The sequence below is a fragment of the Peromyscus maniculatus genome, chromosome 6 (assembly GCF_049852395.1).
Source record: "Peromyscus maniculatus bairdii isolate BWxNUB_F1_BW_parent chromosome 6, HU_Pman_BW_mat_3.1, whole genome shotgun sequence".
Classification (NCBI taxonomy): domain Eukaryota; kingdom Metazoa; phylum Chordata; class Mammalia; order Rodentia; family Cricetidae; genus Peromyscus; species Peromyscus maniculatus.
Window position 1 is genome coordinate 48750209 of NC_134857.1, and position 15490 is coordinate 48765698.

Sequence of the window (15490 nt, forward strand, 5' to 3'; positions counted from 1 at the left end):
GGAGACAAGGAGAGGCTTTCCAGCCTTGCCTCAGTGGGTCCTCTAGAGGTCTTCAGCTGCCTCTGGCTATTTCACATGCAGATTGGAATACACCGGGCCTCATAGGGCAAGGTGCAAAGTGCTCCCAAGTGTGATTCACCTTTACGTTTCCCGTTGTGAGACTCCAGGAACAGGCTTGCTCACCCCAGCTTCCTTTGGAGTATGACCCAGAGTGGAGGAAAACCATGCTCTAAAGTTGGGAGACTAATTGGGATCAGAAGAAAAATTTTAAATGTACCAGCAGACTTCCACTACCCCACTGATCTTAGAAATATGAGGCTTAATGGGCGTGAACCACCACTTGTGGCTCTCTTTCTTTAAAAAATTATGTTTATAACTTTTAATTATGTGTATGCATGTGTATGTGCACACGCGTGTGCAGACACATCAGATACCCCCTGGAGTTGGAGTTCTGTGCAGTTGTGAGCCACATAGTGTGGATGCTGGGAGCCGAACTCCAGTCAACTGCTGAGCTGTCTCTCCAGCCCCACCTCTTTTTCTTAAAAGGTAGATCATTGAAGGATTTTGGGTAGACTACTATGTATGTTGTAGTGACACGCTGAAAAGAAGGGGGCTGTGCTGTGTGTGCTACTGAAGTTTTCCTATAAATGAGGACTTCCTTTGGACTAAGTGGATTTTTAAGAAATAATAAGCAATATACCATTTCCCACCCTTTCCTGTTGCATAAGCCAATGTGGAGTAACTAGAGGATAACGAGATTTTTTTCTCATGAAATTGAAGATATTTGTCTTTTTCTTTTCCTTTGAATAAGTCATTGTCTAAGAACCAGCCCTTTGGAGGCGTGTGTGTGTGTGTGTGTGTGTGTGTGTGTGCGTGCGTGCGTGCGTGCGTGCGTGCGTGCGTGCGTGTGTTGAGGTAAATGCTCCTTGGATAGTGTCCAGAAAGAATGTGTAGTTAGCAAGTCAGAAGGCGCTCTGCAGGGCACACAGTGTCAAGTTTCCTAAGCTACTAGTTGTCTCTCTTGGAACTACTGTAGACTCCTGGTCAGAGCAGTCAGGCCTACAGTCAGCGTTTGGGTAGTCAGAGATTCTGTATCTAATGACTCGCATAGAGTCTGTCGTAAAGGTACTTACAGTAGTCATACCAACTTAGGTTCTATTAAAATTATGATTATTACTTTAAAGGGGAAACTGACCTTTCATTTAGATGTTAAATAAGCTGAATTGCAAGGATGTCATTTCTATGTTGGTGCTTTTTTCTGAAATGTTTTCTAGAGTGTTTGGCCTGCACGTTATGGATGTGTACCAGGTATGTGCCTGGTGCCCAAGGAGGTCAGAAAAAGGAGTCAAATCCGCTGGAACTGGAGTTAGGGATGGTTGTGGAGTCATCATGGTTGCTGAGACCCAAACTCCGATGCTCAGCAAGAGCAGCAAGTGCTCTCAGTCGCTGACCCATCTCTCCAGCCCCAGCTGGGTCTTTAAAGTATTAGTTACCTGCTGTAACGACATCAAAGGCAAATTTTCAGTCCACTATATTCAGACTCGAATAATGTCTAGATTGTCTTAAAAAAAAACAACAGTTATTATGACTCTTCAGGATCAGGTAATTTACACTATTGATTTTATATTACAATATAAGCATTAAACAAGGTTAAAAAAAATACTGTAGCTTGTAACTTGGGTATAAAGTCAAAGTGGCCAGGGCTAGTGGCTCATGCTTTTAATCCAAGCACTTGGAAGGTAGAGAGGCAGGGAATCTTTTGAGAGTTCCAGACCGCTCAGGGTGACATATTGAGACCCTTTCTCAAAAAATTAAAAAAATATAAATAAGTAAAAATGTGTAGGAGTTTCTCAGCTTCGACTAGCCCCACAGTCCAGACGAATCTCTCCTACCTGAGCTTTCAAAGGCACTTATAAAATAACCACTAAGAGGCTTATATTAATTACAAACTGTATGGCCTGTGGCTCAGGCTTCTTGCTAGCTAGCTCTTATAACTTAACTGAACCCATTTCTATTCATCTGTGTGTTGCCATGTGGCCATGGTGTTACCAGTCTGCTGGCCTCTTGTTGCTCCTTCGGAGGTGGGTTGGCATCCCTCTGACCCCGCCTTTCTTCTCTCAGATTAAAGGCATGCACCACTGCTGCCCGGCTGAATTTTTTTTTCTCTCGGAGCTGAGGACCGAACCCAGGGCCTTGCGCTTGCTGGGTAAGCGCTCTACCACTGAGCTAAATCCCCAACCCCTCTTCTCTGTCTACGCCTCCTGGGTTTCCCTCCTGGCTCCATCCTGCCCTGCCACAGGCCAGTGCAGCGCTATTTGTTGACCAGTGGGAGCCACACGTATTCACAGCCTACAGAAAGACATCCCCCACTAAAAGTGAATCTATGAATCAGAGAAAACAAACCAACGCAGTTCTCGTTAACATTACATTTGATAGGACACGGTATCAGAACACATCAGTCAGGGCTCCAGCCACTTTAAATTTTTTCATTAGCGTTCTAGGAAAATGTTTGGCTAAGGGTAATGCTTTCGATGCAAATCCTGGCTTTGGTGGTGGGGAGCAGTCACATTCGTCAAGTTACTTAGCCTCTCTGACCCTCAGGTCTCGCACCTATAAAATGAGGACTAGAATCAGTACTGCTTTCTGGGTTGAGTTCATGCAAAGTGTTTAACACAAGCCTGGCACTTAATGTTCTCTCACTTGGCTTCCTCTCATTCATAAATGGCACTGTCCCTAAAACTGTGTGGAATTACTTGAATGTGAGCTGATTCTTAGAACATTGGTGCCTGGAGAACTCAGGGGTGCTGGAGTGCCCTGTATCTGCCCTGTGTGGGAAATCCACGGAGTCTGTTAAAGGGTAAAGGGATTTATTACGAAAGGAAAACTCTCAAGACGGAACAGAGGAATTGTCGCAGGGTCCTGGAAAAGGTGAGGCACCATCCCACGCTGTTCTTCTGCACCGTAGACTGTCCCAGCATCCAGGTCCCACAAGGGAGGCAAGAGCATCTCTGGTCTTAAGGGTAGGTGAGAGGCCACGCCCCAGGGGCATGTACTTCCAGGTCATAGGCAGGTAGAGCAGTTACCTGCTGTGTCTCCAGGGCTGCACTTCAGGGTCATAGAACAGATATCCCCTGCATCGTCTCAGTGCTCATGCACTTGAATTGTTAAGTTGTTGAATTTTCAAGTTAGTTTAAATAGCTGTAATTAGTTTGAACCATACAGTTAATCTATATAGCACAGATACAGACTATTTCTTCATTAAAAATTTGCACTCTATTTTGTATGGTTGCAGGGGTGTGTGTGTGTGCCGTGGCAGGAGTGTGGAGGTCAGGGGACAGTGTGTGGGACCTGGTTCTTTGCTTCCACCATGTGGTCCCAGGGGTTGAACTCAGGTCGTGAGACTTGACAACAAGCTCACTGCCCTGCTGGGCCATCTCTTCAGCCTCCGCTGTTTTAGTGAGATGTTGTTGTTAGACTGAGCACAAAATACCCATTCCTCAGAGAACTCTGAGTACCTGGCAGGGCCTTGGTGTCCACACCTGGAAATCCTCTGCTTCTGTGGTGACTTTTGCGTGTTTTGCCCTCTGCTTCCCTTCTCTTGCTTCTTACAGATGTTTTTTCCTTCCAGGGAATCAAGTTTTCACTCTCTGGGGTTTCCCAGCCCATCCTGAAGCTCTTGGCCACTGGAAGATTATTAGAAGGCCGTTAGTCAAACACATTCACACTTAGCCTCTTTAGGAAGTCCGCCCTTCCAGGCCTGCATCTCCTGCCATTATTTACATTGACTTCTTCCAGGCCACTTACAGACTTACCCATTAATATCTGCAGATCCGCCTGCAGATGTCGTACATACTTTTGAAAGTGATTGTCCTCTGAAAGTCTCAGGTTGAAGGGAGAAGCAGCTAAAGGAAGAAGCACCTGGCAAATGGTCTATATGCATCAGATGTTTCTCCTGAGACGTAGCCTCCTGTGCACTGTGTCTACATGTTTGATATTCATGTGAAATACTCGTTCTATCAAGTTAGTGCTTGGCATAAACACTAACTTATGTTCATTTCTTTTTGAAAGCCTTTTTTATGCTTGTCATTATCATTTTGTCATTAATCATTTTCAGTTCTTAATTATTACATCTGGTGCTCCCTTTAAATTACCTATGTCTATAATGCCACATAGTAAAATCAAGTAAAATCAATGCCTAAATAGATGAACTGTAGCCACCAGAGTTCTTATTTTCAAGTAACCATCCTTGTTCACGCCACTGTGTGACAGGGAAGGGCAGCATACACTCAGAACTGTATGAGCTCTTTGGAACGTAGGTTATTAGAAGCCATAGACTGAGCCTAAGAATGAAAAAACTTGATTACTTGGGTAGTATGCCCCTCCTTCACCCCGAGTAAGAACAGAAAAGAAGAATTTCTTCTAAATACCGTCTATAATAAATCTCATAGTATGGCCATCATAGTCAAAGGAGAAAGTGAAAAAAAAAAAATACTTGAAATGTGGGTTTTTGTGTAAATTAGTGGGAGTTTATTTCATTTTGCTGATTACTAATGCTCTGTTTGTTTTTTCCTGAATCATGTGCAGGTTTGATTTTACACATAAAAAGCAGTCGGGTGGTGCTGGCCAGTTTGGAAAAGTAATAGGTGTGCTGGAGCCCCTGGCCCCAGAGGACTACACTAAGTTGGAGTTTTCCGATGAAACGTTTGGGGCCAACGTTCCTAAGCAGTTTGTGCCTGCAGTTGAAAAGGTAGGTAGTGTTTGACAGAGCTCCGTAGCGTTCGTCTCTATTTGAAAGCAGGTCATCTGGTATTAAATCACACTTTCTGTTCTGTCGTGTTTGTGTCTATCATGGTTCCTTTTAATTAACCATCTTTCTTTAGGGACTGTCAGGCTTTCTATCTGGAACCTGCAGTTCAGTCCAGGGGCTGTAAACACATGCCGTGACAATGGTGGCAGGCTGCTCTGTTCATCATGTGTATGACCGCTCTTCACTAATTGATACTGTGCGTTGATTGTAATCATTAAAGTTATGGTAGTCTTCAGGGGTGAGGGGAGTTTTGTGTGTGCTGATGTAGGAACAATTGCTTGTTAAGGCTCCCAGCACCTGGATACTGCTCTACAGCATTTTTGCTGCTGCTGAATGTGTTCTTGGTAAACGAAGAGCTACTTTGCTTCATTTGTTTGTTTGTTTGTTTGTTTTGAGGCAGGTAGTCTGTATGTAACCCAGAATGGCTTGGAATTCAAAGAGATCTACTTGGCCGGGCGGTGGTGGCGCACGCCTTTAATCCCAGCACTTGGGAGGCAGAGCCAGGCGGATCTCTGTGAGTTCGAGGCCAGCCTGGGCTACCAAGTGAGTCCCAGGAAAGGCGCAAAGCTACACAGAGAAACCCTGTCTCGAAAAACCAAAAAAAAAAAAAAAAAAATCAAAGAGATCTACTTGCCTCTGCTTCCTGAGTGCTTTGGTTTTATAAAGGTGTGTGCCATTTCCTCCAGGCAGAACTAGTTGAATTGGGAGCAAACCACTTGCATACAACCTTCAAACATCTGGAGGCCAGATGCGGTTGTGTGTGTGAAAATGCAGAGAGAGAGCTGTGCACACTCAGGAAGCGTCAATGCCTCCTGTGTTTGCCCTGTTACTTGCTCGAGGCTGCTCTAAGCAATTGTTTATTTTGTGAACAGCAGGTTATAATTTTGGTCTCAGTGGTAATAGATTTTGGTGGTTGTTGGTAATGTATTTCACTTTTATTTTAAGATACTTCTTTGCCATTCACACACTTCTAAATACCAGATGTCTCCAAAATTCACAGGAGAAAGAGAAGAAGAATTTACATATTTTTCAGCATACCGAGTTTACAGTTTTGAAATGTCAGAAATATAATCCAGTGTGTGTGTAGCTGTGTGACTGAATTGGAGGCGTTTCTAGAAGTATTTAAGTGACGGAAAACGAGTGGCAAACTTGTCAACTCTACTCTTTAAACATGTGCAGTTTGTTGTATGTAAATGATACCTTAATGAAGCTGTCTTTTAAAAAGGGAATTGCATTTGGAAAAGTGAAATTTCCTTTAATTCTAGTTCTTAACAAGACCATGCGACTTTACGCAGTGGTTTTTATGATGTGCTCTGCTGGACAGCAAAGTAGTGATGGGTCTGTAATAGGAGCTCAAGCCACAGCTACTGCTTACACATAGATTTGGTAGAGTTGGTGACCTTAGTGTGCCTCTCCTGCCTTTCCTCATTGTGTCCGTAAGGGAGTGCGAACGTTAAGTCATTCCTGAAGCTGAGGTGGTGGGGCAGTGATGGTGAGTGTCCGTAGCTTCATTCTCCAGCCCCAGGATTGCTCATCTAAAAGCCCAGCTTACTCGGAAAAATTTTGAGAAGTGAAAGACAGTATGTATCTTATGAACATTCCATTTCTGAGCAGTAACCTGTTTTGGAATTTTGGGTAATGCTCTGCAGGTGAAATCTCATTGCACTTACATTCATCTGTTGTTGTTAGGGGTTTTTGGATGCCTGCGAAAAGGGCCCTCTTTCCGGTCACAAGCTTTCTGGGCTGCGCTTTGTTCTGCAAGATGGTGCCCATCACATGGTTGATTCCAATGAAATCTCTTTCATCCGAGCTGGAGAAGGTGCTCTTAAACAAGGTATGCTGTGTCTTCCTTGAGAAACCATCACAGCCTCAAAAGCCGCACTGTTTGTATTTCCCTTGTGTTTCCAGAACGTAGGGTAGAGTATGGTAGGCAAGGCATGAATACTTACAGAGTGACGTGATGGGAGATGATCATGTTTTCTTTCTTGCAAATATCAAAGCCTGCCCTATTCTAAATTTTCTGAGTGTTTATTTTTAATGTGTTTAAGTTTATATATCATCTGAAGTTCTGGTTTTAATAGAGAAGACAAATGCTCAGAAGTCTTAAGAAGTATTTTGAAGATAAATTAACTAGTCATGTTATTTTTACTCATTTATTTAAATGTCAAGGAGTTCATAAATTTGTAAGTATTTTTTTCATATATCACATTTTAAGCTGTTAGGCATTATTATGAGAATGGAAAAGTGTTTTGAAAGAATTCAGTAAACTTAATGCATAATACAGACTTCCCGCTAAACTGCTAAAATTGTCAGCCTTACTAAAACTGTAAATTAGAACTCTGAGCAGTTGCAGGCAAGCATATGTGATTCTTTGCTTTATTATTGTTGTTGTTTTTCTGCATAGGAGTGCTCTACTTGCATATATACTATAGATGGTTGTGAGCCACCATGTGGTTGCTGGGAATTGAACTCAGGACCTCTGGAAGAGCAGTCAGTGCTCTTAACTACTGAGCCATCTCGCCAGTCTGCTGATTCTTTGCTTTTAATTCAGGACGGTGGAAAACAAAAGACAAAAGGCTGTTTGACATCAGAATCCAGCAAAGAGTCCCACAGTTATCCTGAAGCCAGAAACTCCATTTTCTCTGCCTCCTTATCTAGATCTGGTATTTGTCAGTTCCTTGGTAACATACATAAGTGTCTTTATGCAACAAAATTATGATTCATAAAACATTTCAAAAATATTTCCATTAAAGAGAATAAAAATAGGCAGTAGAGAACTAATATTTCTTTTTTTTTTTTTTTTTTTTTTTTTTTTTTTGGTTTTTCGAGACAAGGTTTCTCTGTGTAGCTTTGCGCCTTTCCTGAGACTCACTTGGTAGCCCAGGCTGGCCTCGAACTCACAGAGATCCGCCTGCCTCTGCCTCCCGAGTGCTGGGATTAAAGGCGTGCGCCACCACCGCCTGGCCGAGAACTAATATTTCTTAATCATTATTTACTATGCATTCTGTAAATCAGAATTCGGTTGACTATGAATTTTGAGCTTTCTGAACTCCTTTTGATCTCAGTTTGCATCTGTGGTGAATGTTAGGCAGTGTCTGGGAGGGCTGCTGTTTTCCAAACTAAGTTGCTAATTCCTTATTTTATTTAAAATCAGTAATTATATTCTAGTTTTTAGCTGTAGAAAGGGAGAGTGATCCTCCATTTTTTTTTATCAGCTGCATATTAAACAGACTCTGCAGTCTGTGATGCAAGAATTTGGACAGCCTGAAGAAAAGAAAATGATGTGGATGTTCTTAGGCATAGCTCAGATTGACTGCCCACCTTTTGACCTTGAAATGTTCACTGCTTTAACACATCTTAAGCGAAGTGTTAAATCACATTAATACTTTTCAGAAATGCAATTAAATTTAAAAGCACTAATTGTTTTTTTTTTTTTTTTTTTTTTTTTTTTTGGTTTTTCGAGACAGGGTTTCTCTGTGTAGCTTTGCGCCTTTCCTGGAACTCACTTGGTAGCCCAGGCTGGCCTCGAACTCACAGAGATCCGCCTGCCTCTGCCTCCTGAGTGCTGGGATTAAAGGCGTGCGCCACCACCGCCCGGCGCACTAATTGTTTTATGTTGGTTCTTGATTAGAAGTTTGTAACTTTCACAGAAATAAAAGTTAGATAAGGCTAAGATAAATTATCTGCACATTAATATATAACTTCATTCTTTTTAATTCTTCCTATATTTAAATATAAGTAAGTATAGGTGTATATACCTATAATATACACATATACCAATGAAAAAGTAACTGAGATGAGTAACTGAGGATGTACAAAGGGAAAACTCTGCATTATAATTGAAATAGGAACTTTTTTTTTTAACTAAGTTGTGCAGCCAAGCAAGGTGCTAGCATGAAAAACAACTGATTTGGGGTTTCTCCATGTGGTTCTTATTTCTTCATGATTAAAGACAAAAAAAAAATATGAAACAACATTTTGTCCATAAATAAAATGCAAATAGTTGCCAAAAATAGAATGCAATTTTAAAAAGACAAGGCATTAGATTTGATGCCTTTAATCCCAGCACTCAGGAGGCAAAGGCAGGCAGATCTCTGAGTTCGAGGCCAGCCTCATCGACGAAACAAGTCAGGACAGCCAGGACTACCCAATATTAATTAATTAATTAATACAAATCAAGGGCAGGAAGTTCTCACCAAGCAGTAAAAGAACTGATGCATACAGGTCACTGAATGCCCTCGGAGGGCTCTGGAGTAAGTGATGCTTGCTAAATGAGCTCGGTGGTAGAGCAGCTTATGCTTAGGCTGTTGTGCCTATTATTATCCGCAGTAAAATATGTGATATAGTATAAGATCAGAAGATAGTTTAGATTCTCATGTATTCCTGTGTAAGCCAAATTTTGAACTTGCCTCAGAGATGAATCAGTGATGTGACTTAAAACTGAAGTATGAAACCAGATGTGCTTGACCTGCTTTGGCTCTGTGGATGTGAGTGTTGCTGTCTCCCCCAGAAGTAGTTTTTAGAGAGAACACCATGTGTATTCTCCCAAACACTGGCCGTCTGGCCATTCTAAACATAGCAGAATTGTGTCCCTAGCTCATTAAACCTGGCACAGTCTGCTCTGGGATCTCTTGCCATTCCATGCCAGGCTTTGTGTTCAAGTCTTTCTTTCTCTTCTCACTGTGTAGAAACTGGCCATCACCTTAACTTCCCCAGTCTGCCTGTATGTGCCTAATATACATGTGAGTGTATACATACATACATACATACGGCACACTGAATACACTTCTTCCTGTTCTATTGCCTTTGACTTAGCATGGTGCCATGCCACTCATTTCCGAGTGTGTCTGCCTCGGTTGTTGCTCATAACATTTATTGATCCCTTGTGTATGCTGTGTTATGTTGAGTACATGAGAGCTTGTCTTCACAATGACCTTAGAGCTGAGAGAACTGAGTTCAGAGCAATTAGTTCCATAGCCCAAGCTGACATACTAGTTTGGTAGAGCTTAAAGTTAAACCTAGATTAGTCTTAGCCCTTGACTACCTCCTCATTCAGCCACTAAAGCACCTGGGCTGCTGATGCTAGCGTTTTTTCCTATTGGGATTGAAATAGGGAGTCACCAATGTTATTAATAGAAACTATTACATAGACTGACTGAATTGGGTATTAGGTTCTATAGGTAATTTTAAGAGTACTATTTGCAAATACTGCGACATTTTAAAAATGGCGTAGAAACTTGAACATCTGTGGGGTTTGGTACCTAGTTGAGGTCCCGGTGCCAATCCCCAACTGGTACTGAGGAGTGTGTGTTACATTATCACTCTAATGGTTACTGCACTTAAGACTGTAGTGTCTTTAGAAGGGCTTATATAAATATATGAGAAATGTTGCTAATTAATTCCTTACGAACAGATAGATGCCTCTGGAAAAACTGTGGTTATTTTCAAACAAAACAGCTTCTTCGTTGTCTTTCCTGTGTTTGGCTTAGACGCTCTTATTTGGGGACAGTGCAGCTGGTCTGAGGCTAAACATTCTGCTCCAGCAAGCTACTACATTAAGTGTAAATATTTGGAGTTGTATTCTAGCTCCTCCATAAATGTGAGTCAGTATTTGTAACCAGGAAGTATAGTAGTTGTGTATTAGATGGGACAAAAAATACACAAAGAGTTTCACGTTAAAGGGACTGCTAACAGCTAGTCTGATAGTTTTTAGTTATTGATGAAGAAACTTAAGACCTGGACAGACTTTTCACAAGAGGCAATGGCACGTTAGAGGACGGAAGATAAACCTGAATCTCAGGCAGGCAGTGGGATTGTTCAGCCTAGAAGAGGAAAGGCTTCTCAGAAGTGACTCAACTCTTTCTTCAGTCACCCTCTCCTGTGTAGGGTGTGTGTGTGTGTGTGTGTGTGTGTGTGTGTGTGTGTGTGTGTGTGTGTGTGAAGTAAGAGATGAAGTAGCACAGCTGGGTAGTTCACATAGTGCAGGACTTGATGATTGATGTTTTCTGTGCTCTGCACTTTAATGAGATCTAAGGATTTTTAAAAATATGCTAAACGAAGTAGTAATACCAGAATTAAGAGTTATCTCTTGGAATTTCCACATAGATAACTGTTATCATTAATATTAAAAAAAAATGAGTCGGGGGAGGTTTGAAGCTTGTCGCTTGCATTCCTTTGGGAAGGTGTCGCCTGTCTCATGTAGAGCTGGAGAGAATTCCAATTTAACAACCTGTGTTCTTAACTTTTCTTTTTGTTGTTGTTTTTTATTTTTAAACCTAGCCTTAGCAAATGCCACAGTATGTATTCTTGAACCTATTATGTCCGTGGAAGTTATAGCGCCAAATGAATTTCAGGGAACAGTAATAGGAGGAATTAACCGGCGCCATGGAGTAATTACAGGGCAGGATGGGATCGAGGACTATTTCACCCTGTATGCAGATGTAAGTATGGTCATGGATGGTCTCCCAGGTTTCTTTGTCTTGTTTTTTGAGATACGTTCTCACACTGTAGCTCAGGCTAGCCAGGAACTCATGCTAATCCTGGTGCCTCAGCCTCAAGGGGTTACAGATTTGTCTTGCTTTTGCTAGCCACAGAAGCAAATCAGTTAGCTTTGGTTTTGGAAATTGTAGAGCAAACTGAAGCATTTGCTTTGAATTTGCAGCTTCTACTTTGTGGCACTTCGTGTAATTTTCTGTAAGCAACTTTTAAGTCCAAAAGCCAAAAATAGGATTCTTTATATCTTGGCCACCTATTTTTGGTGAATTTGTTGTTTCTTAGATGTATAGTTATTTTTTTCCTGTTGTAACCTTCTTTGTGTAGCTGCTTTATTGTGTTATATGGCTAGTATTCAATTCTCTGGTCTGTACCCTGTCTGACCTTAAATCTCATGGAGGAGAAGGTATCGGTCACTTTGTAGATCACATCTAGAAAGATCTGCTGTCAGTGTATCAGGTCAGTATCCAAAGGAGGGCTTATGTGCAGCTCAGTGTGAGAGCACATACCAAGCATGCATGAGCTTCTGGGTTCAGTGCCCAGCACCATGCACACTCCCTCCCTCCCTCCCTCCCTCTCTCTCCCCATCTCTCTCTCTCTCCCTCCCTCCCTCTCTCTCCCCCCCCTCCCTCTCTCTCTCCCCCCTCCCTCTCCCCCTCCCTCTCCCCCTCCCTCTCTCTCTCCCTCCCTCCCTCTCTCCCCCCCTCTCTCTCCCCCTCCTCTCTCTCTCTCTCTCTCTCTCTCTCTCACACACACACACACACACACACACACACACACACACACACACACACACACGAAACTCATTAACATTTCCAGAGGAAACACTTGTGAATGTCTGAACTGAAGGAGGTCGACAGTGGTGTGGGGATGAGAAGGGAAGGGCATCAATGGTATACACTGTGGAATTAAAGATTTGGTCTAATTATGCCTGTTAAATAACTTTCAAATAGGGTTTCCTGTCTGGGATACGACAGCAGCTACCTGGCTTTTGATTCTTTTAAACCTAAATTGTCAATAGAAAACTAACTGTAAGACATTAAATTGACTAATGCATCCTCATACTTTCCTCAAATATTTTTTAACAAGTGGTGCTAAAAGACTTATTATGTTTGTTTTTAGGTTCCCCTAAATAATATGTTCGGCTATTCCACTGAACTTAGGTCGTGCACAGAGGTAAGCACTGTTAAAGTGGGATGAAACCTCACTTCAGGGCTCTTCAGGAGAGCGCCCGGCAAAGCAATCACGTTTGTGAAAGCCGGACTCTGCGTGCTGAGCCTTGTAAGCAGATCTCTCTCTCTCTCTCTCTCTCTCTCTCTCTCTCTCTCACGTCCAGGGAAAAGGAGAGTACACAATGGAGTACTGCAGATACCAGCCCTGTTCACCAGCCACACAGGAAGACCTCATTAATAAGTATCTGGAAGCTACAGGTCAACTCCCTGTAAAGAAAGGAAAAGCCAAGAACTGACTTTGCTCACTTTGAGTGCAGTGACTATGTGACTAAAGACTTAGAGGCGATGGATCCCAGTAGAATGAACGCAGATGGCTGAAACCTTTGAGGAGCCCTTGCTGTTCCACGGTCAGGAGCGTCTATGTATATGCAAAGATAATGATATGTATATATTCAAACTATATTGACTATTGTTTAATGAAAGACCTAAAATAAAATTGATTGTTACTGAAGTATATTTTAATATTTATTTAAGGAAAGAAGAGAAATATTTAATATTAAGGGAAGAAGAGAATGATTTCAGCTTAGAATATATTTCAATTTGCAAATTATTTTGACAAGGTCTATGTGTGTAACCCAGGTTGACCTCAAAACTCACAGTCCTCTTGCCAAGTGCTGGGACTGTGGGTATACAGCCCCCACCCCCACCCCATGTGTGTGTGCTAGGACTGTGGGTCCCATGCCCATGCCCCCTGTTCCCATGTGCTTGTGTATGTACCTTTGTGTTTTGTGTGTGAATGTACCTGCCAGAGGTTGTCTTTCTCATTGTTTTCCAGCTTAGTTTTGAGGTAATGTCTCTCACTAAACCTGGAACTCGAGTATGATTGCCCAGCAAGCCCAGGGATCTTCCTGCCCCACCCCTACCCCCGCTTCCGGCACTCGGATTACAGGCATGTGCCGTGCCCAGCTGATTTTACATGGGCTCCGGGGGATTGAACTCGGGTCCTCTTGCTTACTCATCCAGCATTTTACAACTGAGCCATCTCTCCAGCTCCCTCAATTTTTTATCATGAGAGTTTTCAACATACCAAAAAAGTTGAAAAAACAGTACAGAATAGCCATGTAGCTTTTTCCATTTATAGTCAAGAGTCAATAATTTTCAGTGATTTACTTCTCAAGTAAGTCGTCCATTGTCTGCAGCATGCATTGATATTCTAGAAGTTACTCTGTTGAGGCTGAGTGTAAACATTGTACATCATAACATATCTTGGAGTGTCACTTAATGAGGCATGTGTGAATCATGATCTTACTAGAGAGCATTTTCAGATTCTTTGTTGGGCTCTTAAAAGAGCGAAGATGGCAAATGTCTTCAGTTTGTGGCTTCTGCCCACGTATAACCACCTGTGTTAGGGGTACAGTGGTATCGGCAGTCTTGTATCAGACAAGAACAAGGAGCTTGCCTACGTTCTCCTTATTTGCATTCATAGATTGGGATAAAGTGGGATTTGTAGAGTTGCTGCCTGCTCAGTTCGTGATGCATGGTAGTTCAGTTGAGTGACTAGAGTTTGGCCTATGTTGTGTTCATTGAAGTTGAGAAAGAGTGAATGTAAGCCTTTGTTTCCAGAATTAGTTGGCTTTATACTTTTAAGAATTTTTCACCCCAAAACTTCTGATGCCACATATATACCCTAATCTGTTATCCTTACTCAATAAAAGTAGATAATAGAAATAAGTTTCGGGTGTTTTGGATAGGCTTTCATGTCTAGCCTTGAACTCCTGCTCTCCACCTACACACACACACACACACACACACACACACACACACACACACACACACACACGCCACCTCTGACCTCTGCAATGCTGGTTTTACAGGCCTGCAACATCTTGTGCAGCTTTTGACTTTATTTGTAGACTTTATAATTTTAGAATTCTAGCATAAAAAGATCTAAATTGACTGCCTGCTTTGAAATTAGATGCATTATCTAATTTAACTCTTGTAACCCTGTGAAAGTAAATACTGTGTCTTTGTAACCAGAGAAAACATATAGAGATAGAGTTTTTGAAGACCATGCTCCTTAAGTTTTCAAATAGATCATGTGGTTACAATTCACTAGCTCCATGAATGTGTGTGGCTGTACCATGCCATCAGACCTTGGAAGTAGTTTGCTTTTGGTACTGTGAGTACATTTTCAGTAAGGAAATACTGCCACAGAATTTAACGCAGTCTCTGGATATTGAGAATAGTCAGAAAAATGGATAAAACTGAGTGCCTTTTTTAATTTGTTAAATATTCTGGTTATACCATCAGGAGGCAGAGGCAGGTAGATCTCTGTGAGTTCAAGGCCAGCCTGGGATACACAGTGAGACCTTGTTTCAAGAGAAGGTGGAGAGGGAGGGGCGTGAAAGAGAAGAGGAAGAAGAAGAGAAGAAGTTGTAACTATCCTGGGTTTCTAGTCCATCAGCAGCATTTCATAGGCAATGGCATGGATCCACATTGGAGTGTGAATGGAACAGGATCCTGTAGGACAAGAACAGCCACATCTGTTGCTAACTCATTAGATTAGTGATGGATGGATGGATGGTAACGACCAAACAAAGCCTTTTGCGTGGAAAAGATCAATGTGGATATTAATAAATAAAGATTTTGACACTACTATTAGGAAGGGTAGGTTTAGCTAATTTAAAGAAAGTGTTAGCTTGTGTTGGGGAGAGGCCTCACTGGCAGCTGCTGCATGGCTGCCCTCTTCCTGACTCACTTAAGTGAGGACCCATCTCTACACACCGGGGCTCTCTGAACATGTGCAATTGACTCCAGCATGCATTTGATGCTAATGACTGCAATGTCACCTGCACAAAGGCCTAGGACATGAACTTAAAGATTTTTTTTTTGTAATTCTAATGTTTAATACCAATATTCCTTTGTGAGATATTACAGTTGGGCTCGTGGTCCTTCAGCTGATAACTGACGTTAAAAAAATGCAGTTCAGTTTTCTGTTATTCTTTTCCTCCCTGCTTAA

General features: G+C 42.0%; 1 protein-coding gene across 1 annotated transcript in view; it reads left to right on the forward strand.

Moving 5' to 3' along the window:
- The window catches only part of Gfm1 (G elongation factor mitochondrial 1), a 50048-nt gene extending 37066 nt beyond the window's left edge, over positions 1-12982 (forward strand). Inside the window, exons 15-19 of the mRNA XM_006972632.3 lie at positions 4585-4747; positions 6497-6641; positions 11087-11247; positions 12422-12475; positions 12636-12982. Coding sequence (XP_006972694.1) covers positions 4585-4747; positions 6497-6641; positions 11087-11247; positions 12422-12475; positions 12636-12767 — 655 coding nt within the window. The 3' untranslated portion in view covers positions 12768-12982. The remainder of the gene's footprint in view (positions 1-4584; positions 4748-6496; positions 6642-11086; positions 11248-12421; positions 12476-12635) is intronic.
- Positions 12983-15490: the final 2508 nt, after the last annotated feature.